Here is a 23,356-nt window from a genome sequence, read left to right as displayed (position 1 = left end):
GTCGATGTGCCCTTAAGCAAGGCACTTAACCCTAATTGCTCCTGTAAGTCGCTCTGGATAAGAGCGTCTGCTAAATGACTAAAATGTAAATGTAAAATATATAGTGCAGGAGAAGACGGTTAACGGGACCCTGGTACGTCTCCATCTGACATTGATATGTTGGAATTTTATCAATGCCTCATTAATTGGCACCATGCACCTCTTCCCCAGAAATGCTCCTCTTTCTAGAAAAGCACCTCTTCCCCAGAAATGCTCCTCTTTCTAGAAATGCACCTCTTCCCCAGAAATGCTCCTCTTTCTAGAAATACACCTCGCTCCTCTTTCTAGAAATACACCTCTTCCCCAGAAATGCTCCTCTTTCTAGAAATGCACCTCGCTCCTCTTTCTAGAAATACACCTCTTCCCCAGAAATGCTCCTCTTTCTAGAAATGCACCTCTTCCCCAGAAATGCACCTCTTCCCCAGAAAGGCTCTTCTTGTAATGTCATATAAATGTGTCTCTCTCTCTGAGAGGAGGTCCTATTCAAAACGTCTCCACACATACACTTAGGGTACAAAACATTGGGAACACTAATATTGAGTTGCACCTAGGGCTGTGGCGGTCACGAAATTTCGTCAGCCGGTGATTTCAAGCAAATAACTGTCGGTCTCACAGTAATTTACCGTTAATTAACAAACACATTGGGAATCTCCTAGCTTCCACACATAGCCTACAAGCCACTGATGCAGACTTTTGGAACATCCACATTTAAAAAAGTTTAATAAATCCATGTAATATAGCCTACACCTTCACAATAAATCCATTATGTATTTTAGACAGGTCTAAAGAAGCATGATATGAAGAAAATGTAGTCTATTTCAGAAGAACATAATAGATACTCTGAGTTGTCCTTTTGTTGCGGGTGTAGAATTTCACTACACACGCAATAACATCTGCTAAATATGTGTATGTGATTTGATTTGATTGGATGTTAGGTCCTGATCTGGCTATGCCAAATGGCTGTGGGCTACACTAGTTCATTTAGCAGACAAGATTTGCTTAGAATAAAAAATAATGCCACGGAATTGAACAAAGCAATTGAACAAAGCTGAATAAAACGTAAAGGATATTTTCTCCAAACAATTTGAGGGAGTGCGCACATGCGGCTATTCTGTGTTGAGCGGTTAACAAAGAAATAGGTCCTCCTATATGCTTAATTTAAAGTTATTAATGTAACTTTAGTTGTTCTACAAACATTGGGCAATATGTTTTGATTTTTAATACATTGTAAGGCTGCATGATGCGACTCTAATGATGATTTGAAAAAAGTCACTTGAAAGGCATGAGCTCTGCTTTGGTGTTTTTTGCGCAGGCTGTACACACTTCATCAGTCTCTCATTTACAATTTGACAAGCACTTGATAATGCCTCGAATTTCACGGCGGCATCCCCTCTTTGTGTCCGTAAAGCACCCTAAATAGATCCATGCCTTTTGCGGCCAGTGGCCATTGTGCCCTTGGCCCGGAGTGCTGCGTTGTGACCTTCTCTCTGAATGCTGCGCACACTGAAGCATCTCTCACTCACATGGCTCTCCATCACCTGATCGGATCTTTCATACAGGCTACAAGTGAAGACAGACACATCGGGGACGCAACTGCGCGTGTCCTTATCCAATTCCGAGGTGCATATTGAAGATATTGGAAGAACTGTCCACATTCACTTTTCGTCAGCCAACAAGATGAGTAGGCCTAACGAACAGTAAAAGCACTAGCCTACGTCAATTAACTATCCCCCGGAGTACACAAGTCAACCTATTCTATTCTGTGCAATAAATAAATATTCCAAACATAGTCTGGGACAGTTGTGGGATGCGATAGATCCCAAATTAATACAACCACTAGCATCAAACTTTTTTACGCAATGTGGCTGACGCAACAGATCAGAACGTTTAGCTTAAAATGTTAATAAACTATTAGGCTATTTCTTCACATTATAAGCACAGCAATGCACACATGGCAGTAGGCTATAAGCAGGAATGTTCCATAAACAGGAAAACACCATTATCAAAAGTGACCGCAAACGCAATTATGCATGTAATGCTTTTATTATAAAGGTGCATTGTTATGGTGAAAATTATCTTCCCCAAACTTGAAACTCACGCTCTGCTTAAGTTAGGCTCTACACCCCTTGTAAAGTGGATTCATGTGCTTAATTTTAAGAAGTTATTTGGCCAATTTATCAAAACATATAGGCCTATGGGCTAGGCTACATGAGGTGTCCTTCTTTAACCTTTAACCTGATTCAAAAAGTCGGAAAAAAACGGCATTGTTTTTTATGTTGGGCATCATTCACAAGTGATAATATATAATTCACAAGTGATAGGCTAATATTGTCACCCATCAGACTATTCTTGATTTAATCTTGCCTTTACATATACTAAATAATATATGTGTGAAATTTGTTTTGATTTAGAATGGACCATTATCATGTACCTGTATCGAAACAGGGGCAGCGGGAAAAAATGTCATCTATGCACTTAATAAGCAAATGAAGGATGCTTTTCCCGTGGTTCATTTTCATGCCAGCCAGAGAAGCAATGTGCTTAATATTAGAAATGTTGAGAAATAAATATAGTAGACCTAGCCTATAGAAAGCTAGAGGCCATCACTCTGTTTTCTCCTGCAGTTGCATAGCCTATAGAAATGTTGCACAACATGAGCTCATGGGCTCTCATGAAATGTTCGATTAGATTTTCGATTACATTTGCATTGATGTCAGAGTGATTAGAGGGACAATAGAGTGCTGACTACCAGGCAGTTAGCAAGTTTGGTAGGCTACTAATGACCAGCAGCAGCATCAGAGCTTGGAGAAGCCTAATTACCGTGACTAAACGGTCATGTGGAATTTGACTGCCTTCATGACTCGTGACCGCCGGTGTGGCGGTACTACGGTTACCGCAACAGCCCTAGTTGCACCCACTTTTGCCCTCAGAACAGCCTCAAATCATCGAGGCATGGACTCTACAAGGTGTCGAAAGCGTTCCACAGGGATGCTGGCCCATGTTGATTCCAATGCTTCCCACAGTTGTGTCAAGTTGGCTGGATGTCCTTTGGGTGGTGGCCCATTCTTGATACACACAGGAAACTGTTGAGCGTGAAAAACCCAGCGGCGTTGCAGTTCTTGACACAAACCGGTGCGCCTGGCCTGGCACCTTCTACCATACCCCGTTCAAATATTTTGTCTTGCCCATTCCCCCTCTAAATGGCACACATAAACAATCCATGTCTCAATTGTCTCAAGGCTTAAAAATCCTTCTTTAACCTGTCTCCTCCCCTTCATCTACACTGATTGAAGTGGATTTAACAAGTGATATCAATATCTGCCTGCCTGTCTCTCTGCCTGCCTGTCTCTCTGTCTGTCTGTCTGTCTCCCTGCCTGCCTGTCTCTCTGTCTGTCTGTCTGTCTCTGTCTGTCTGTCTGTCTCCCTGCCTGCCTGTCTCTCTGTCTGTCTGTCTCTCTGTCTGTCTGTCACACCTAAGTCTCTGTCTCATTATTCACTTACTCATCTTCCTGTCCAGGCCAGGGCCCCTGGGGAGGAGGCCCACAACACAGTGCAGGGAGAGCGAGGAGTTATCTGTGTGTGAGAGAGAGATGTAGAGGTATAGAGGGAGGGCAGTCCCCTGTCAGATAGATAGCCTGCTCTAATGAGGCCAGGAGAGGACAACAGGGAGCAGATAGAGACTGACTGACTGACTGACACACTGACTGACTGACACACTGACTGACTGACTGACTGACACACAGACTGACACACTGACTGACTGACTGACTGACTGACTGACTGACACACTGACTGACTGACTGACTGACACACAGACTGACACACTGACTGACTGACTGACTGACTGACACACCGACTGACTGACTGACAGACTGACTGACTGACTGACACACAGACTGACACACTGACTGACAGACAGACAGACTGACTGACTGACTGACACACTGACTGACACACTGACTGACAGACTGACACACTGACTGACTGACACACTGACTGACTGACAGACTGACACACTGACTGACTGACTGACTGACAGACAGACTGACTGACTGACAGACTGACGGACACACTGACTGACTGACTGACACACTGACTGACTGACACACTGACTGACTGACTGACACACTGACTGACTGACTGACACACTGACTGACTGACTGACTGACAGACAGACTGACAGACTGACTGACAAACTGACTGACACACTGACTGACTGACACACTGACTGACTGACAGACTGACAGACACACACTGACTGACTGACTGACTGACAGACTGACTGACACATTGACTGACTGACAGACTGACAGACTGACACACCAACAGACTGACTAACTGACAGACAGACAGACAAACAGACAGACTAACTGACTGACAGATTGACACACTGACAGACTGACTGACAAAAAGGGATTATTTTTGTTGAAAATTTGAGTTCCATGAAACAGCTTGGGAGTTTGACAGTGGGAGACAGAGGTGGATGGAGACAGAGAGATAGAGAAAGCGTGAGAGAGAGAGAGAGAGAGAGAGAGAGAGAGAGAAGAGAGAGAGAGAGAGAGAGAGAGAGAGAGAGAGAGAGAGAGAGAGAGAGAGAGAGAGAGAGAGAGAGAGGAGAGAGAGAGAGAGAGAGAGAGAGAGAGAGAGAGAGAGAGAGAGCGAGAGAGAGAGAGAGAGAGAGAGAGAGAGAGAGAGAGAGAGAGAGCGAGAGCGAGAGAGAGGAGAGAGAGAGAGAGCGAGAGAGCGAGAGAGAGAAGAGAGAGAGAGAAGAAGAGAGAGAGACTCGAGGGAGGGAGGAGAGAAAAAATGGGATAATGCAAAAAACCAACTCTGAAGGAAAATCTTTAGCTGTATTATCATATCAGATTGAATCTATTACACATGTGGCAGCCATCTTACGATTTTACAATGAGCCTTACAGGGTTTCTTGACAAAGACTAAAATGACAATATTATAGAATTTGCGTTGGAGTTCAGATACCTGATACACTGAATCCTCTATGTATTATGCAATTGAATGCAGTTGAATTGGCACCAATGCACAAGACTCCAAAGGGAGTCTATCAGAGCCGTTAAGGACCAGTCACCAGTCACCAGTCAGGAGAACACTGCCTGTCTCCCTCATGCTCTCTAGCTCTCTCTCCTCTTCTTCTACATAAGTTGCTAAGCAACCTTCAGAATATGTCCTTGGTAGAAACCTCCTGGGGCCCGGGGCTGGGCAACTCACTCCTGATGGGCGGGGCCAGCTGCACCTGAGCCTGTCTGTCTGTCTGAATGTCTGCAAATCAAACTTTATTTATACAGCAAATTCCTAACAGAGGATGCATTTCAAAGTGCTTAACAAATAAAATAATACAAGTTGAGAAAGATAAAAACACAATACAGTGAGGGAAAAAAGTATTTGATCCCCTGCTGATTTTGTACGTTTGCCCACTGACAAAGAAATGACCAATCTATAATTTTAATGGTAGGTTTATTTGAACAGTGAGAGACAGAATAACAACAAAAAAATTAAATAAAACGCATGTCAAAAATGTTATAAATTGATTTGCATTTTAATGAGGGCCCTAAGATCATCTGGCAGGCTGTTCCAAAGACCAGGACCATAGTGACTGAAAGCAGCCTCAAAGTCCAGGACCATAGTGACTGAAAGCAGCCTCAAAAACCAGGACCATAGTGACTGAAAGCAGCCTCAAAGTCCAGGACCATAGTGACTGAAAGCAGCCTAAAAAACCAGGACCATAGTGACTGAAAGCAGCCTCAAAAACCAGGACCATAGTGACTGAAAGCAGCCTCAAAGTCCAGGACCATAGTGACTGAAAGCAGCCTCAAAAACCAGGACCATAGTGACTGAAAGCAGCCTCAAAGTCCAGGACCATAGTGACTGAAAGCAGCCTCAAAAACCAGGACCATAGTGACTGAAAGCAGCCTCAAAGTCCAGGACCATAGTGACTGAAAGCAGCCAAAAAAAACAGGACCATAGTGACTGAAAGCAGCCTCAAAGTCCAGGACCATAGTGACTGAAAGCAGCCTCAAAGTCCAGGACCATAGTGACTGAAAGCAGCCTAAAAAACCAGGACCATAGTGACTGAAAGCAGCCTCACCAAAGACCAGGACCATAGTGACTGAAAGCAGCCTCACCAAAAGTTTTGGTTCGGACCTTCGGAACGACTAAAAGACCAGTGCCAGAAGATCAGAGGGACCGACCAAGCACGTATGTTAAAAATATATCAGACATGTATTCCGGTTCAAGGCCATGTAATGCTTTAAAAAATAATTAAAGCAATTTTAAAATCAACTATAAAACTAACAGGCAACCAATACAGGGACTTTAAAACGGGTGGTATGGGTACTCTCTTTCTGGTCTTAGCTAGCACAAGTGCTGCAGCATTCAGAATGAACTGGAGTTGGCTAATGTTTTTAATAACACTTTCTATGAAGTACATGCTTTATAACACCCTTTATAATGATCTATAACACTGACTATAGGCATCTATAATAACTCTGTTTGTCTGTCTGTCTGTCTGTCTGCCTGCCTGCCTGCCTGCCTGTCTGTCTGTCTGTCTGTCTGTCTGTCTGTCTGTCTGTCTGTCTGTCTGTCTGTCTGTCTCATAATATTTCTGTTGACCTGAGTGGGGGTCACTGAACGGTCACCACTGTCAGGCAGAGCAACATGATTTCTGGGTGCACCGTTTTAAGTGAGAATTGATTTTGTTGGATTCAACCTCTTCCTCTGCTTCAGTGGATAACATGTTACGGCTAAATGACTCCTCTCAATGAGGAATAACAAAACTGTCCTACAGTGTGTTTCTGGGCCGTGCATTTGATCTTGTTTTTCATATAAGATTTCACCGCTGATATTTCTAGAAAATGAGCTGTCATGAAGCTTTCCAATTCATGCAGAGTGAATAGTACTCTACTGAATCAAGAGAAATAGTAAAGGCCTGCTGTTACAGATACAGCTGTGAAGCCATTTCCTCCCTTGGCAAAATAAAATAATCATATGATCAGTATTTACAAGACTCCCATCACACCCGTCTCTCTATGTTCCTCTCACACGAATCTCCCGTCCCCCGTTTCATTCCTCCCCTCCTCTCTCCATATCTCTTCCTGGATCTGCCCCCTGCCCATGCCCCCCACCCCATCACCAATCCTGTGTTAATAACCCTTGCAGCAGGGCCCTCATTAGCACCGGCCCCTGTCCTGACCCACCGGAGGGCTTGGGCTGGATTCTGTTAGCTCGTATTCACTAGCTAGGTAGCTGGCTGATTCTGTTAGCTCGTATTCACTAACTAGGTAGCTGGCTGATTCTGCTAGCTCGTAATCACTAACTAGGTAGCTGGCTGATTCTGTTAGCTCATATTCACTGGCTAAGTAGCTGGCTGATTATGTTAGCTCGTATTCACTGGCCAGGTAGCTAGCTTATTCTGTTAGCTCGTATTCACGAGCTAGGTAGCTGGCTGATTCTGTTAGCCCGTATTCACTGGCCAGGTAGCTGGCTGATTCTGTTAGCTCGTATTCACTGGCCAGGTAGCTGGCTGATTCTGTTAGCTCGTATTTACTGGCTAGGTAGCTGGCTGATTCTATTAGCTCGTATTCACTGGCCAGGTAGCTGGCTGATTCTGTTAGCTTGTATTCACTGGCCAGGTAGCTGGCTGATTCTGTTAGCTCGTATTCACTAGCTAGGTAGCTGGCTGATTGAAGCCGGAGAGGCCAGAGTGCTAGAAAATCATTATAATAAAATTAATAATGCTACAAGGTCTCACACAGGATCTACTGTACATTCATCTGAGGAGAAATGGGTGGTGGAAAAGGCTAATATTAAAAAGGGGAAAACACATGAAACACATGGAAACGTGAAGCACAGGTTGGAGAACGATTTTGTGGCAGAAAAAAATCACCTCAGAGGTGGAAATGGAGTGTAATGTAGTGTAGTGTAATGTAGTGTTGTGTTATTACATTTACATTTTAGTCATTTAGCAGACGCTCTTATCCAGAGCGACTTACAGTTAGTGAATACATCTTTTTTTTTATACTGGCCCCCCGTGGGAATCGAACCCACAACCCTGGCGTTGCAAACGCCATGCTCTATCAACTGAGCTACATCCCTGCCGGCCATTCCCTCCCCTACCCTGGGCCGATTGTGCGCCGCCCATGAGTCTCCCGGTCGCGGCCGGCTGCGACAGAGCCTGGATTCGAACCAGGATCTCTAGTGGCACAGTTAGCACTGCGATGCAGTGCCTTAGACCACTGCGCCACTCAGGAGTACAATGTTATGTAGTGTAGTGTAGTGTTATGTAGTGTAGTGTAGTGTTGTGTAGTGTAGTGTAGTGTAGTGTAGTGTTGTGTTGTGTTGTGTTATGTAGTGTAGTGTTATGTAGTGTAATGTAGTGTTGTGTTATGTAGTGTAGTTTAGTGTTATGTAGTATAGTGTTATGTAGTGTAGTGTAGTATAGTATAGTGTTACGTAGTGTAGTGTTGTGTATTGTAATGTTGTGTAGTGTAGTGTAGTATACTATAGTATAGTATAGTGTTATGTAGTGTAGTGTAGTGTAATGTTGTGTAGTGTAGTGTAGCGTAGTGTTGTTAAGTGTAGTGTAGTGTTATGTAGTGTAGTCTTATGTAGTGTAGTGTAGCGTAGTGTATCGTAGTGTAGTGTTATGTAGTGTAGTGTTATGTAGTGTAGTCTTATGTAGTGTAGTGTAGCATAGTGTAGTGTAGTGTTATGCAGTGTAGTGTTATGTAGTGTAGCGTAGTGTAGTGTTATGCAGTGTAGTGTTATGTAGTGTAGCGTAGTGTAGTGTTATGTAGTGTAGCGTAGTGTAGTGTTATGCAGTGTAGTGTTATGTAGTGTAGCGTAGTGTAGTGTTATGTAGTGTAGTGTTATGTAGTGTAGTGTTATGTAGTGTAGTGTTATGTAGTGTAGCGTAGTGTAGTGTTATGCAGTGTAGTGTTATGTAGTGTAGCGTAGTGTAGTGTTATGTAGTGTAGTGTTATGTAGTGTAGTGTAGTGTAGTGTTATGCAGTGTAGTGTTATGTAGTGTAGCGTAGTGTAGTGTTATGTAGTGTAGTGTTATGTAGTGTAGTGTAGTGTAGTGTTATGCAGTGTAGTGTTATGTAGTGTAGCGTAGTGTAGTGTTATGTAGTGTAGTGTTATGTAGTGTAGTGTAGTGTAATGCAGTATATGGTACTTACTATGTTCATGAGGGTGAGGAGGTACTTCTGGATGTTCTCTCTGCCATGGAAGTGGACCACGGAGGAGTCCACCCCCAGTAGAACCTCCATGTTGAACAGCTCATGTTCCTCGTGGGCCTGGCGTCGGGCCCGGGCCCTCCTGGTCCTGGTCCGGTTCAAGTTGTGATGCTGCTGCTGCACTCCTCTGGACAGTGCCTGCAGGTCCATCAGACCACCCAGAACTGACCCTGAACAACATAACAGACAGACATATATATGTATGGGGAAGAAGGTATTAGAGAGGAGTCACTGTATCTAATGGCACTGTACAGGAATGTTATTTAAGCTGGATGATATTAGCTAGTAAAATTAAAATAAATGAAGTGCTGATTCAAATAGGATTATTTTCCAAAAATGGTTTGCTGTATCCTTGTAAGTAATCCAGCATGTGCATGGTAGAAAATCTATTTTGTTTTTATGTATAATTTGGAGGGTTGTCCATTTAATTTTCTATATTAGTCAATAGCCATTCTGGGAGCATACAGACAAATGAATGTGTCTAATTCACGGTGCATAACCTTTTCTATGCCATTTGGAAGTCTTGTGGTAAAACAGGTTGATCTGACAGCTTGTTAAAAAGTACAATCCTCCCCCCCAAAAAATTTTACACACACACACGGACACACACACACACACCTCCTGTCAGAGTACATTATTCAAGCACTGTATGAACCTTGGCTGAGAATAGCTTTTCTCCAGCCGGGTTTGAAAGAGAGAGATTCGTTAAAGGCCCAATGCAGCCGTTTTGATCTCAATACCAAATCATTTCTGGGTAACAATGACGTACCTTACTAGCTAGGTTTTTATCCGATTGGCGACAGATTTTCATGCGAATATTCTACAATATGCATAAATAAAATATCCACATTTTCCCACCAGTATTGTGTTTTCACTAAACTGACTTGTTGGGGATAAGAATCAGTGTGTAATGACCTAGTGCACACAAAATGTTCCCTTAGGTTTTCATATACTGAATACAAATTGTGTTTCCATCGTGCTTCTACACCTGCATTACTAGCTGTTTGGGGTTTTAGGCTGGGTTTCTGTACAGCACTTCGAGATATTAGCTGATGTACGAAGGGCTATATAAAATAAAATTGATTGATTGATTGATCGCATTTTCAACTCTACCGAAAACTGTTGTGTTAAATAGCAAATGTGCCTACTCTGGTCCGGGCACTCAGCTCACAGTTACAGTGCGGGTAGGTTGTGCGGGTAGGTTGTGGGTAGGTTGTGCGGGTAGGTTGTGCGGGTAGGTTGTGCGGGTAGGTTGTGCGGGTAGGTTGTGGGTAGGTTAGTCTACATGATGAGATTATTATGGATAAGTTAAGCATCGATCATCATGTCACCAGAATAAGACCCTCAATATTAATTGGAGAGGTGCATCAAGCTCATCACCGTGCACTTTCACCACCCTGTGAAGTTCATCATAACTTATTTCATCTGTAGCCTAATAAACTGCATGGTTTCCAGAGTCGTAGTGGGAGGACCACACACCATATCACCAGCGGTGTAAAGTACTTAAGTAAAAATTATTTAAAGTACTACTTACGTCGTTCTTTGGGGCATCTGTACTTTACTTTACTATTTATATGTTTGACAACTTTTACTTCACTACATTCCTAAAGAAAATAATGTACTTTTTACTCCATACATTTTCCCTGACACCCAAAAGTACTAGTAACATTTTGAATGCTTAGCAGGACAGGTAAATGGTCCGATTCACGCACTTATCAAGAGAACATCCCTGGTCATCCCTACTGCCTCTGATCTGGCGGACTCACTAAACACACATGCTTCGTTTATAAATTGTGTTGGAGTGCGCCCCTCGCTATCCGTAAAAAAAAATGGTCTGGTTTGCTTAATACAAGCAATTTGAAATTATTGATACTTTTACTTTTACTTTTGATACTTAAGTATATTTTAGCAATTAGATTTACTTTTTATACTTAAGTATATTCAAAACCAAATACTTTTGGACTTTTACTCAAGTAGTATTTTTCTGAGTGACTTTCACTTTTACTTGAGCCATTTTCTATTAAAGGTAACTTTTTCCACCACTGCATATCATCAAGTGCCCCATGTTTAAAGGTGTTTCCACAGTCATTTCTTGCATAAATAAAGCTGCAATATGTAACTTTTTGGAATACCTGACCAAATTCACATAGAAATGTGAGTTATAGATCTGTCATTCTCATTGAAAGCAAGTCTAAGAAGCGGTAGATCTGTTCTATGTGCATTATTTATATGCTTCCTGTTCTTAAGTTTAGTTTTTGCGTGTTTTACTTTTGGTTGTGTACACCAGCTTCAAACAGCTGAAAATAATATATTTTGGGTTATGGAAAATATATTTTACAGCGGTTTAGATGGTAAAATGATTCTCTACACACTATACTTGCTTGTTTTGTCATATACTGAAATTAGGTGAACTATTCGAATTTTTGCAACCAGAAAACGGCAGAGCGATTTCTGCATAGTGCATCTTTAATTTTACCGATATAAAAAGATCACACCATGTTGAACAAACAAATTATCTGTCAGCATTTATAAACTTCCTGTTTCCATCATAGCTGTCATGATTTTATTTTATACGGTATGACTTTACTCGCATAAAAAAAATTGCTTCTTAGCAAAGAGCAATTTCTCAAGCAATAATTTTGCAAGGACTGTCTGGGAGTGGTCTGAATGGGGAAGGCTGGAAACTAGCCGTTATTGGCAGAGATGTCGCCAGGCAGGCCAAAACTCCATCCCACCAAAACAGGCTGACATTTCAGGCGGTCTTTTCAAACAGCTCTTACACTAAACAGGCATCGTCATCATTTTCAGTATTATTCCAACCTCATAGTGTGGAAATATTAATAAAACACAGGAAAATCTAGTTTTTTGACTGCACTGGGCCTTTAAGACAATAGCAAAATCATGGGTTTGCGCCTAAGAATACACATTCCTTCAATGGTGAAGTGAAAATCATTCTGACATCCTCCCCTGCACATCTGTCTGTAACACAGCTCTCTTTGCCTCAGATGAATTCACACTCAGGTACGTAAACAAGGAGCCATGCCACTCAACCTCTCTCTACACATGCAATATCTCAATGTCTCAACGAGGGTGGGAGGATATGGGTGGAGAAACACCCAGAGACTGAGAGACAGATTGATAGAGAGGGTCCAACAACACAGTTCAGCCACAACTATTGTCATCCTTGATTGTGGACCAACGACAACTTTTTAATAATATTATGCAAACTCTTACTGTAGAGATGAATTATAGCTGTGATAAATTACCTAAACTGCATAATGGGAATACTATGCTATACTTAGCAAGAGGATCTAACAGGGCATCTTTATGGTATGATTATGTCTTTACCATGTACAGTGGAGTCAGAAATTATTGACACCCTTGATAAAGATTAGCAATAACAACTGTATAAAATAAATAATTCAAATACTGAGGTATATTGTATGCTCAAAAATATTGGGAAATTATATTATTTTATACTAATACAATTGCTCAGAGAAAGAGATTTTGTTTAACAAGTAATACTTTTTTTTTTCAAAAAGGTAGGGGGTCAAAGTTATTGACACCCCTATAGATTCTTATTAATAAAGTAGTCAAAAGTGTAATATTTGGTCCCATATTAGCATGCAATGACTACATCAAGCTTGTGACTCTACAAACTTGTTAGATGCATTTGCTGTTTGTTTTGGTTCTGTTTCAGATTATTTAGTGCCCAATTTAAATCAAATCAAATTGTATTGGTCACATACCCATGTTTAGCAAATGTTATTGCGGGTGTAGCGGAATGCTTGTGTTTCTAGCTCCAACAGTGCAGTAGTATCAACAATTCACAACAATACACACAATCTAAAAGTAAAATAATGGAATTAAGAAATATATAAATATTAGGACGAGCAATGTCGGAGTGGCATTGACTAGAATACAGTAGAATAGAATACAGTATATACATATGAGATGAGTAAAGCAAAAATATGTAAACATTATTAAAGTGACTAGTGTTCCATTATTAAAGTGGCCAGTGATTTCAAGTCTAGGGCAGCAGCCTCTAAGGTGCAGGGTTACGTAACCGGGTGGAAGCCTCCTAGTGATGGCTATTTAACAGTCTGATGGCCTTGAGATAGAAGCTGTTTTTCAGTCTTTCGGTCCCAGCTTTGGCGCACCTGTACTGACCTCACCTTCTGGATGATAGCGGGGTGAACAGGCAGTGGATTGAGTGGTTGTTGTCCTTGATTATCTTTTTGGCCTTCCTGTGACATCGGGTGCTGTAGGTGTCCTGGAGGGCAGGTAGTTTGCCCCCGGTGATGTGTTGGGCAGACCGCACCACCCTCTGGAGAGCCCTGCGGTGCAGTTGCCGTACCAGGTGGTGATACAGCCCGACAGGATGCTCTCAATTGTGCATCTGTAAAAGTTTGTGAGTGTTTTAGGTGCCAAGCCAAATGTCTTCAGTCTCCTGAGGTTGAAGAGGCGCTGTTGCGCCTTCTTCACCACACTGTCTGTGTGGGTGGACCATTTCAGATCGTCAGTGATGTGTACGCCAAGGAACTTGAAGCCTTCCACCTTCTCTACCGCGGTCCCGTCGATGTGGATAGGGGCGTGCTCCCTCTGCTGTTTCCTGAAGTCCACGATCAGCTCCTTTCTTTTGTTGACATTGAATGAGAGATTATTTTCCTGGCACCACACTCCCAGGGCCCTCACCTCCTCTTTGTAGGCTGTCTCGTCATTGTTGGGAATCAGGCCTACTACTGTTGTGTCGTCTGCAAACTTGATGATTGAGTTGGAGGTGTACGTGGCCATGCAGTCATGGGTGAACAGGGAGTACAGGAGGGGGCTGGGCATGCACCCTTGTGGGGCCCCTGTGTTTAGGATCAGCGAATTGGAGGTGTTGTTTCCTACCTTCACCACCTGGGGGAGGCCCGTCAGGAAGTCCAGGACCCAGTTTCACAGGGCGGGGTTCAGACCCAGGGCCCCAAGCTTAATGATGAGCTTAGAGGATACTATGGTGTTGAATGCTGAGCTATAGTCAATGAACAGCATTCTTACATAGGTATTCCTCTTGTCCTGATGGGATTGGGCAGTGTGCAGTGCGATGGTGATTGCATCGTCTGTGGATCTATTGGGGCGGTAACCAAATTGTAGTGGGTCTAGGGTGTCAGGTAAGGTAGAGGTGATATGATCCTTAACTAGCCTCTCAAAGCACTTCATGATGACAGAATGATGATAGTCATTTAGTTCAGTTACCTTTGCTTTCTTGGGTACAGGAACGATGGTGGACATCTTGAAGCAAGTGGGAACAGCAGACTGGGATAGGGAGAGTTTGAATATGTCCGTAAACACTCCAGCCAGCTGGTCTGTGCAAGCTCTGAGGACGCGGCTAGGGATGCCGTCTGGGCCGGCAGCCTTGCGAGGGTTAACATGCTTAAATGTCTTACTCACGTCGGCCTCGGAGAAGGAGAGCCCACAGTCCTTGGTAGCGGGCTGCGTCGGTGGCACTGTGTTATCCTCAAAGCGGGCGGTGAAGGTGTTTAGCTTGTCTGGAAGCAAGACGACGGTGTCCTGGCTGGTTTTCCCTTTGTAGTCTGCGATTGTCTGTAGATCCTGCCACATACGTCTCGTGTCTGAGCCGTTGAATTGCGAATTGAATGGTAAAATTTTGTCATTTTGGAGTCACTTTTATTATAAATAAGAATAGAATATGTTTCTAAACACTTCTACATTAATGTGGATGCTACCATGATTACGGATAATCGTGAATAATGATGAGTGAGAAAGTTACATTGGTTCAAAGATCATACCCCCAGACATGCTAACCTCTCACCATTACCAATAACGGGAGTTTAGCATGTCTTGGGGGTATGATCTCCCTATTTGGTTAAAGACCATGTCCATATTATGGCAAGAACAGCTCAAATAAGCAAAGAGAAATGACAGCCCATCATTACTTTAAGACATGAAGGTCAGTCAATACGGAACATTTCAAGAACTTTGAAAGTTTCTTCAAGTGCAGTCGTAAAAACTATCAAGCGGTATGATGAAACTGGCTCTCATGAGGACCGCCACAGGAATGGAAGACCCAGAGTTACCTCTGCTGCAGAGGATAAGTTCAATAGAGTTACCAGCCTCAGAAATTGCAGCTCAAATAAATTATTTGCAGAGTTCAAGTAACAGACACATCTCAACATCAACTGTTCAGAGGGGACTGTGAATCAGGCCTTCATGGTTTAATTGCTGCAAAGAAACCACTACTAAAGGTCACCTAGCTTCTATCCTCCTCTAGGTACATTGACTTCAATACAAAACCTAGGAGGCTCATGGTTCTTCACCCCTTCCACAATAATTATGACAACTTCCGGAGGATGTTCTCCAACCTATCACATTGTCCACCCAGTCAAAGGATCAGAGAATGAATGTAGTACTGAAAACATAAGCTATAGCTAGCTTGCATAAAATGTGGTGAGTAGTTGACTCAGAGAGAGAGAGACAATAGTTGAACAGTTTTTAACAAATTAATTTCTTCCAAAATTAAGGACAAGCAAAAGAGAAAGAGAGAGAGAGATAGAGAAAGAGACAGAGAGAGAGAGAGAAAGAGAGAGAGAGAGAGAGAGAGAGAGAGAGATATTTTGGTTGTATTTCTTTTTACTTTCACTTTCAGTTAGCTAGTGAATGCAGCTAGCTAGTTTAGCCTACTCAAACACCTGGCTCAAACAGAGGGATGCTACATTAGCTAGCTGGCTATGGCTATCCAACACTGGAACTCTTCCAAGTCAAGGTAAGCTTTTGGTTGTATTAATTTATTGCCACCGGGGCACTGGTGTAACTGCTAATCTGCTTTCTGACTGTACACTGCACTGCATGATTGTAGTGGGTTTACTAACGCATTAGTTCTAGTAGCTATGTTGACAATGACATGTCTACGATGGTAGGCTGTGTGTAGTGGTTAGCGGTCATGATATGAAGGTTTGGCTTGGAAAGGTTTTTTCCGCCTGGTCACATACAGCTGGTGTGTTTTGCACTGAAGTCCACAAGCGAAGGGAAAAGGTGAGAGGAGGAGAACGCGTATATAGTTACGAGAAGGAATTATATATACTGTACAACAAGCAAAGTGATCATGTTGTTTTTATGTGGTTGCTATGAAAGTGAACTGTGTTTGCATGTGATCAAGGGTGTATTCATTTCGCCGATTCTGTTGAGAATCAGAGTGGTTAGACTAGAGGACAGAGTGGTTAGACTAGAGGATAGAGTGGTTAGACTAGAGGACAGAGTGGTTAGACTAGAGGACATAGTGGTTAGACTAGAGGACAGAGTGGTTAGACTAGAGGACAGTGGTTAGACTAGAGGACAGAGTGGTTAGACTAGAGGACAGTGGTTAGACTAGAGGACAGAGTGGTTAGACTAGAGGACAGAGTGGTTAGACTAGAGGACAGAGTGGTTAGACTAGAGGACAGAGTGGTTAGACTAGAGGACAGAGTGGTTAGACTAGAGCACAGTGGTTAGACTAGAGGACAGAGTGGTTAGACTAGAGGACAGAGTGGTTAGACTAGAGGACAGAGTGGTTAGACTAGAGGACAGAGTGGTTAGCCTAGAGGACAGAGTGGTTAGCCTAGAGGACAGAGTGGTTAGACTAGAGGACAGAGTGGTTAGCCTAGAGGAAAGAGTGGTTAGCCTAGAGGACAGAGTGGTTAGACTAGAGGACAGAGTGGTTAGACTAGAGGACAGAGTGGTTAGACTAGAGGACAGAGTGGTTAGACTAGAGGACAGTGGTTAGACTAGAGGACAGAGTGGTTAGACTAGAGGACAGAGTGGTCAGACTAGAGGACAGAGTGGTTAGCCTAGAGGACAGAGTGGTTAGACTAGAGGACAGAGTGGTTAGACTAGAGGACATAGTGGTTAGACTAGAGGACAGAGTGGTTAGACTAGAGGACAGTGGTTAGACTAGAGGACAGAGTGGTTAGACTAGAGGACAGTGGTTAGACTAGAGGACAGAGTGGTTAGACTAGAGGACAGAGTGGTTAGACTAGAGGACAGAGTGGTTAGACTAGAGGACAGAGTGGTTAGACTAGAGGACAGAGTGGTTAGACTAGAGGACAGAGTGGTTAGACTAGAGCACAGTGGTTAGACTAGAGGACAGAGTGGTTAGACTAGAGGACAGAGTGGTTAGACTAGAGGACAGAGTGGTTAGACTAGAGGATAGAGTGGTTAGACTAGAGGACAGAGTGGTTAGACTAGAGGACATAGTGGTTAGACTAGAGGACAGAGTGGTTAGACTAGAGGACAGTGGTTAGACTAGAGGACAGAGTGGTTAGACTAGAGGACAGTGGTTAGACTAGAGGACAGAGTGGTTAGACTAGAGGACAGAGTGGTTAGACTAGAGGACAGAGTGGTTAGACTAGAGGATAGAGTGGTTAGACTAGAGGACAGAGTGGTTAGACTAGAGGACATAGTGGTTAGACTAGAGGACAGAGTGGTTAGACTAGAGGACAGTGGTTAGACTAGAGGACAGAGTGGTTAGACTAGAGGACAGTGGTTAGACTAGAGGACAGAGTGGTTAGACTAGAGGACAGAGTGGTTAGACTAGAGGACAGAGTGGTTAGACTAGAGGACAGAGTGGTTAGACTAGAGGACAGAGTGGTTAGACTAGAGGACAGAGTGGTTAGACTAGAGCACAGTGGTTAGACTAGAGGACAGAGTGGTTAGACTAGAGGACAGAGTGGTTAGACTAGAGGACAGAGTGGTTAGACTAGAGGACAGAGTGGTTAGACTAGAGCACAGTGGTTGGACTAGAGGACATAGTGGTTAGCCTAGAGGACAGAGTGGTTAGCCTAGAGGACAGAGTGGTTAGACTAGAGGACAGAGTGGTTAGACTAGAGGACAGAGTGGTTAGCCTAGAGGACAGAGTGGTTAGACTAGAGGACAGAGTGGTTAGACTAGAGGACAGAGTGGTTAGACTAGAGGACAGAGTGGTCAGACTAGAGGACAGAGTGGTTAGACTAGAGGACAGTGGTTAGACTAGAGGACAGAGTGGTTAGACTAGAGGACAGAGTGGTCAGACTAGAGGACAGAGTGGTTAGCCTAGAGGACAGAGTGGTTAGACTAGAGGACAGAGTGGTTAGACTAGAGGACATAGTGGTTAGACTAGAGGACAGAGTGGTTAGACTAGAGGACAGAGTGGTTAGCCTAGAGGACAGAGTGGTTAGCCTAGAGGACAGAGTGGTTAGCCTAGAGGACAGAGTGCTTGGACAGCCCTTCTTCCCAGCCTGGGAAGTAAAACGAGGGGACAGGGGACAAAAACACCCATTTCTCAGGTTACCTTCAGCTCACACCAGGACCCGTCTTTATTCCACCCCATCAAAGCCACAACTCAGCACGTTCCAACACAGGCCCCCTGAGCCAGAGTGGATGCTGCTCGCCCATTATAGAAGGTATCACAATGTCAGCTGACACGGAACTTAAAAACAACAAAGTCATCATATTTCAAGGGTAAAGCCTTCGAAGAACAACAGTGTTCTCTGCCATGGACTATAAATAGAGTGATAGAGAGGCGGGAGGGTCACGTGCTCTGGGTTTCTATACCGAAGATGCTGTGGACATTGACTCCTCATTAGTGTTCATAGATTCTGTGTGTCATTGCTGATGGCGTTAATACTGGGCTTCCCAGTAGCAGTCCTCAAGATTCCCTCATATTATACACAGATGAGAAGTGTGAATCTAATAAAGATGGTGACATGATCAAATCAAATCAAATCAAATGTTATTTGTCACATGCGCCGAATACAACAGGTGTAGACCTTACAGTGAAATGCTTACAAGCCCTTAACCAACAATGCAGTTTTAAGAAAGAATACACTAAAAAATAAATAATAATAAGATAACATAATACAAATAATTAAAGAGCAGCAGTAAAATAACTATAGTAAAATAACAATACCGAGGCTATATACAGGGGGCACCGGCACAGAGTCAATGTGTGGGGGCACCGGCCAATCGAGGCAATTAAGTTAATATACATGTAGGTAGAGTTATTAAAGTGTCTATGCATAGATAATAAACAGAGAGTAGCAGCAGCGTAAAAGAGGGGGGGGGGGGGGGGGGGGGGTCAATCAAATAGTATGGGTAGCCATTTGATTAGATGTTCAGGAGTCTTATGGCTTGGGGGTAGAAGCTGTTTAGAAGCCTCATGGACCTAGACTTGGCACTCCGGTACCGCTTGCTGTGCGGTAGCAGAGAGAACAGTCTATGACTAGGGTGGCTGGAGTCTTTGACAATTTTTAGGGCCTTCCTCTGACACCGCCTGGTATAGAGGTCCTGGATGGCAGGAAGCTTGGCCCCAGTGATGTACTGGGCCGTATGCACTACCCTCTGTAGTGCCTTGCGGTCAGAGGCCGAGCAGTTGCCATACCAGGCAGGGATGCAACCAGTCAGGATGCTCTCGGTGGTGCAGCTGTAGAACCTTTTGAGGATCTGAGGACCCATGCCAAATCTTTTCAGTCTCCTGAGGGGGAATAGGTTTTGTCGTGCCCTCTTCACCACTGTCTTGGTGTGTTTGGACCATGATAGTTGTTGGTGATGTGGACACCAAGGAACTTGAAGCTCTCAACCTGCTCTACTACAGCCCCGTCGATGAGAATAGGGGCGTGCTCGGTCCTCTTCTTTTTCCTGTAGTCCACAATCATCTCCTTTGTCTTGATCACATTGAGGGAGAGGTTGTTGTCCTGGCACCACATGGCCAGGTCTCTGACCTCCTACCTATAGGCTGTCTCATCGTTGTCAGTGATCAGTCTTACCACTGTTGTGTCATCGGCAAACTTAATGATGGTGTTGGAGTCGTGCCTGGCCATACAGTCATGAGTGAACAAGGAGTACAGGAGGGGACTGAGCACGCACGCCTGAGTTGTTACCTACCCTTACCACCTGGGAGCGGCCCGTCAAGAAGTCCAGGATCCAGTTGCAGAGGGAGGTGTTTAGTCCCAGGGTCCTTAGCTTGGTGATGAGCTTTGAGGGCGCTATGGTGTTGAACGCTGAGCTCTAGTCAATTAATAGCATTCTCACATAGGTGTTCCTTTTGTCCAGGTGTGAAAGGGCAGTGTGAAGTGCAAAAGAGATTGCATCATCTGTGGATCTGTTGGGGCGGTATGCAAATTGGAGTGGGACTAGGGTTTCTGGGATAATGGTGTTGATGTGAGCCATGACCAGCCTTTCAAAGCAGACGTGAGTGCTACGGGTCGGTAGTCATTTAGACAGGTTACCTTAGTGTTCTTGGGCACAGGGACTATGGTGGTCTGCTTGAAACATGTTGGTATTATAGACTCAGACAGGGAGAGGTTGAAAATGCCAGTGAAGACACTTGCCAGTTGGTCAGCGCATGCTCGGAGTACACGTCCTGGTAATCCGTCTGGCCTTGCGGCCTTGTGAATGTTGACCTGTTTAAAGGTCTTACTCACGTCGGCTACGGAGAGCGTGATCATACAGTCGTCCGGAACAGCTGATGCTCTCATGCATGTTTCAGTGTTACTTGCCTCGAAGTGAGCATAGAAGTAATTTAGCTCATCTGGTAGGCTTGTGTCACTGGGCAGCTCATGGCTGTGCTTCCCTTTGTAGTCTGCCACATCTGACAAGCGTCGGAGCCGGTGTAGTACAATTCGATCTTAGTCCTGTATTGACTCTTTGCCTGTTTGATGGTTCGTCGGAGGGCATAGCGGGATTTCTTATAAGCTTCCGGGTTAGAGTCCCGCTCCTTGAAAGCAGCAGTTCTACCCTTTAGCTCAGTGCGGCTGTTGCCTGTAATCCATGGCTTCTGGTTGGGGTATATACGTACAGTCACTGTGGGGATGACGTCATCGATGCACTTCTTGATGAAGCCAGTGACTGATGTGGTGTACTCCTCAATGCCATCAGAAGAATCCCGGAACATATTCCAGTCTGTGCTAGCAAAACAGTCCTGTAACTTAGCATCTGCTTCATCTGACAACTTTTTTATTGACCGAGTCACTGGTGCTTCCTGCATTAGTTTTTGCTTGTAAGCAAGAATCAGGAGGAAAGAATTAGGGTCAGATTTGCCAAATGGAGGGCAAGGGAGAGCTTTGTACGCGTCTCTGTGTGTGGAGTAAAGGTGGTCTAGAGTTTTTTTTCCCTCTGGTTGCACATTTAACATGCTGGTACAAATTAGGTAAAACGGATTTAAGTTCCCCGGCCACTAAGAGCGCCGCCTCTGGATGAGCGTTTTCCTGTCTTAGTGGCAGCATCGGTTTGTGGTGGTAAATAGACAGCTACGAAGAATATAGATGAAAAGTCTCTTGGTAGATAGTGTGGTCTACAGCTTATCATGAGATACTCTACCTCAGGTGAGCAAAACCTCAAAACTTCCTTAGATATCGTGCACCAGTTGTTGTTTACAAATATACATAGACCGCCACCCCTTGTCTTCCCAGAGGCTGCTGTTCTATCCTGCCGATACAGTGTATAACCCGCCAGCTGTATGTTATTCATGTCGTCGTTCAGCCACGACTCGGTGAAACATAAGATATTACAGTTTTTAATGTCCCGTTGGTAGGATATTCGTGCCTGTAGGTTGTCCACTTTATTATCAAGCGATTGTTTGTTGGCCTATAGTACCGATTGCAAAGGTAGATTAGCCACTCGTCACCGGCTCCTTATCAGGCACCCCAATCTCCTTCCGCGATATCTCCTTTTCTTTCTACTGCGAATGACGGGGATGAGGGCCCTGTCGGGTGTCTGGAGCAAATCCCTCTCGTCCGACTCATTAAATAAATATTATTTGTCCAGTTCAAGGTGAGTAATCGCTGTTCTGATGTCCAGAAGCTCTTTTTGGTCATAAGAGACAGTAGCAGCAACATTATGTACAAAATAAGTTACGAACAATGCGAAAAAACTAACAAAATAGCACGGTTGGTTAAGAGTCCATAAAACAGCAGCCGTCCCCTCCGGCGCCATTCAAGGTTTTCCAATGATAAAACGGTTGAAGAGAAAGCATTGAACCACAGGTGGTTTTTTATTTGAGTGTCTTGGCTACTTCAAGAGTCCCTACTTCATGTATAAATAGCATGGTGCCTGGTGAAGTCCTAATGCTGTTAGCTGTAACCCCCGGTGGGACTGCAGAAAGAAAATTGCCCACACTCTATATATACTGTACGTCTGCTAATACAGAACGAGTAAAGGCCCAGTGCACTACCTTTGTGGAAAAAAAAATTAAACTAAATGTATTTGAGTATTTACCAGCATTTTTAACTTGAGTCTGATAATTATCTGTACAAAACAGTTAATCTGATAATACTTGTGGAATATAAAAATACTTGATATATGTTTTCCAGTTTCTTGAAATACCTTGCAAATGCAATTTATTTCTACGTGAAAACTGAAATGTTCTATTCATTCTATCTTCAACTAGCCGGTGCCCCCGCACATTGACTCTGCACCGGTACCCCCCTGTATATATAGCCTCCCTACTGTTATTTTATTTTACTTCTGCTCTTTTTTTCTCAACACTTTTTTTGTTGTTGTTTTTACTTTTTTTGTTAAAAATAAATGCACTGTTGGTTAAGGGCTGTAAGTAAGCATTTCACTGTAATGTCTGCACCTGTTGTATTCGGCGCATGTGACCAATACAATTTGATTTGATTTGATTTCATTCCTTTTTGTAGACACTCTTATCCAGAGCAACTTACAGTAGTGAGTGCATACATTTTCATGCTGGTCCCCCGTGGGAAATGAACCTGCAACCCTAGCATTGCAAGCACCAGGCTCTACCAACTTAGCCACATCATCACATCACATCGTCACACATAAACCACTTGATGTCTCAATGTACTCAATTACTGTATTGTGCATTGTTTTTCTTCATGGTGATAGAAAGTCTACAGGTACAAATCACCACTGACCAGCCTACAGTGCCTTTGGAATGTATTCAGACCCCTTGACTTTTTCCACATTTTTTTATATTACAGCCTTATTCTAAAATGGATAAAATGAATACACATCCTCAGCAATCTACACACAATATCCCATAATGACAATGCGAAAACACGTTAGTAGAGACTTTTGCAAATTTATAAAAA

The 23,356-nt window shown here is 43.6% G+C and overlaps 1 protein-coding gene across 1 annotated transcript in view; it reads right to left on the bottom strand.

Annotated features, from left to right (window-relative positions):
- Positions 1–23,356, bottom strand: part of LOC311100229 (A disintegrin and metalloproteinase with thrombospondin motifs 2-like) — a gene marked incomplete at its 5' end in the record, with an annotated part of 70,117 nt that overhangs the window by 21,710 nt on the left and 25,051 nt on the right. Inside the window, one exon of the mRNA XM_084141049.1 lies at positions 9,234–9,460. Within this exon, the coding sequence (XP_083997175.1) occupies positions 9,234–9,460 (227 nt within the window). The remainder of the gene's footprint in view (positions 1–9,233; positions 9,461–23,356) is intronic.

The sequence above is a fragment of the Coregonus lavaretus genome (genome assembly GCF_964263955.1).
Source record: "Coregonus lavaretus genome assembly, chromosome: 24".
Lineage (NCBI taxonomy): Eukaryota > Metazoa > Chordata > Actinopteri > Salmoniformes > Salmonidae > Coregonus > Coregonus lavaretus.
The sequence above is the reverse complement of the archived record's forward strand: the minus strand, read 5'-3'. Positions and strand labels throughout refer to the sequence as shown.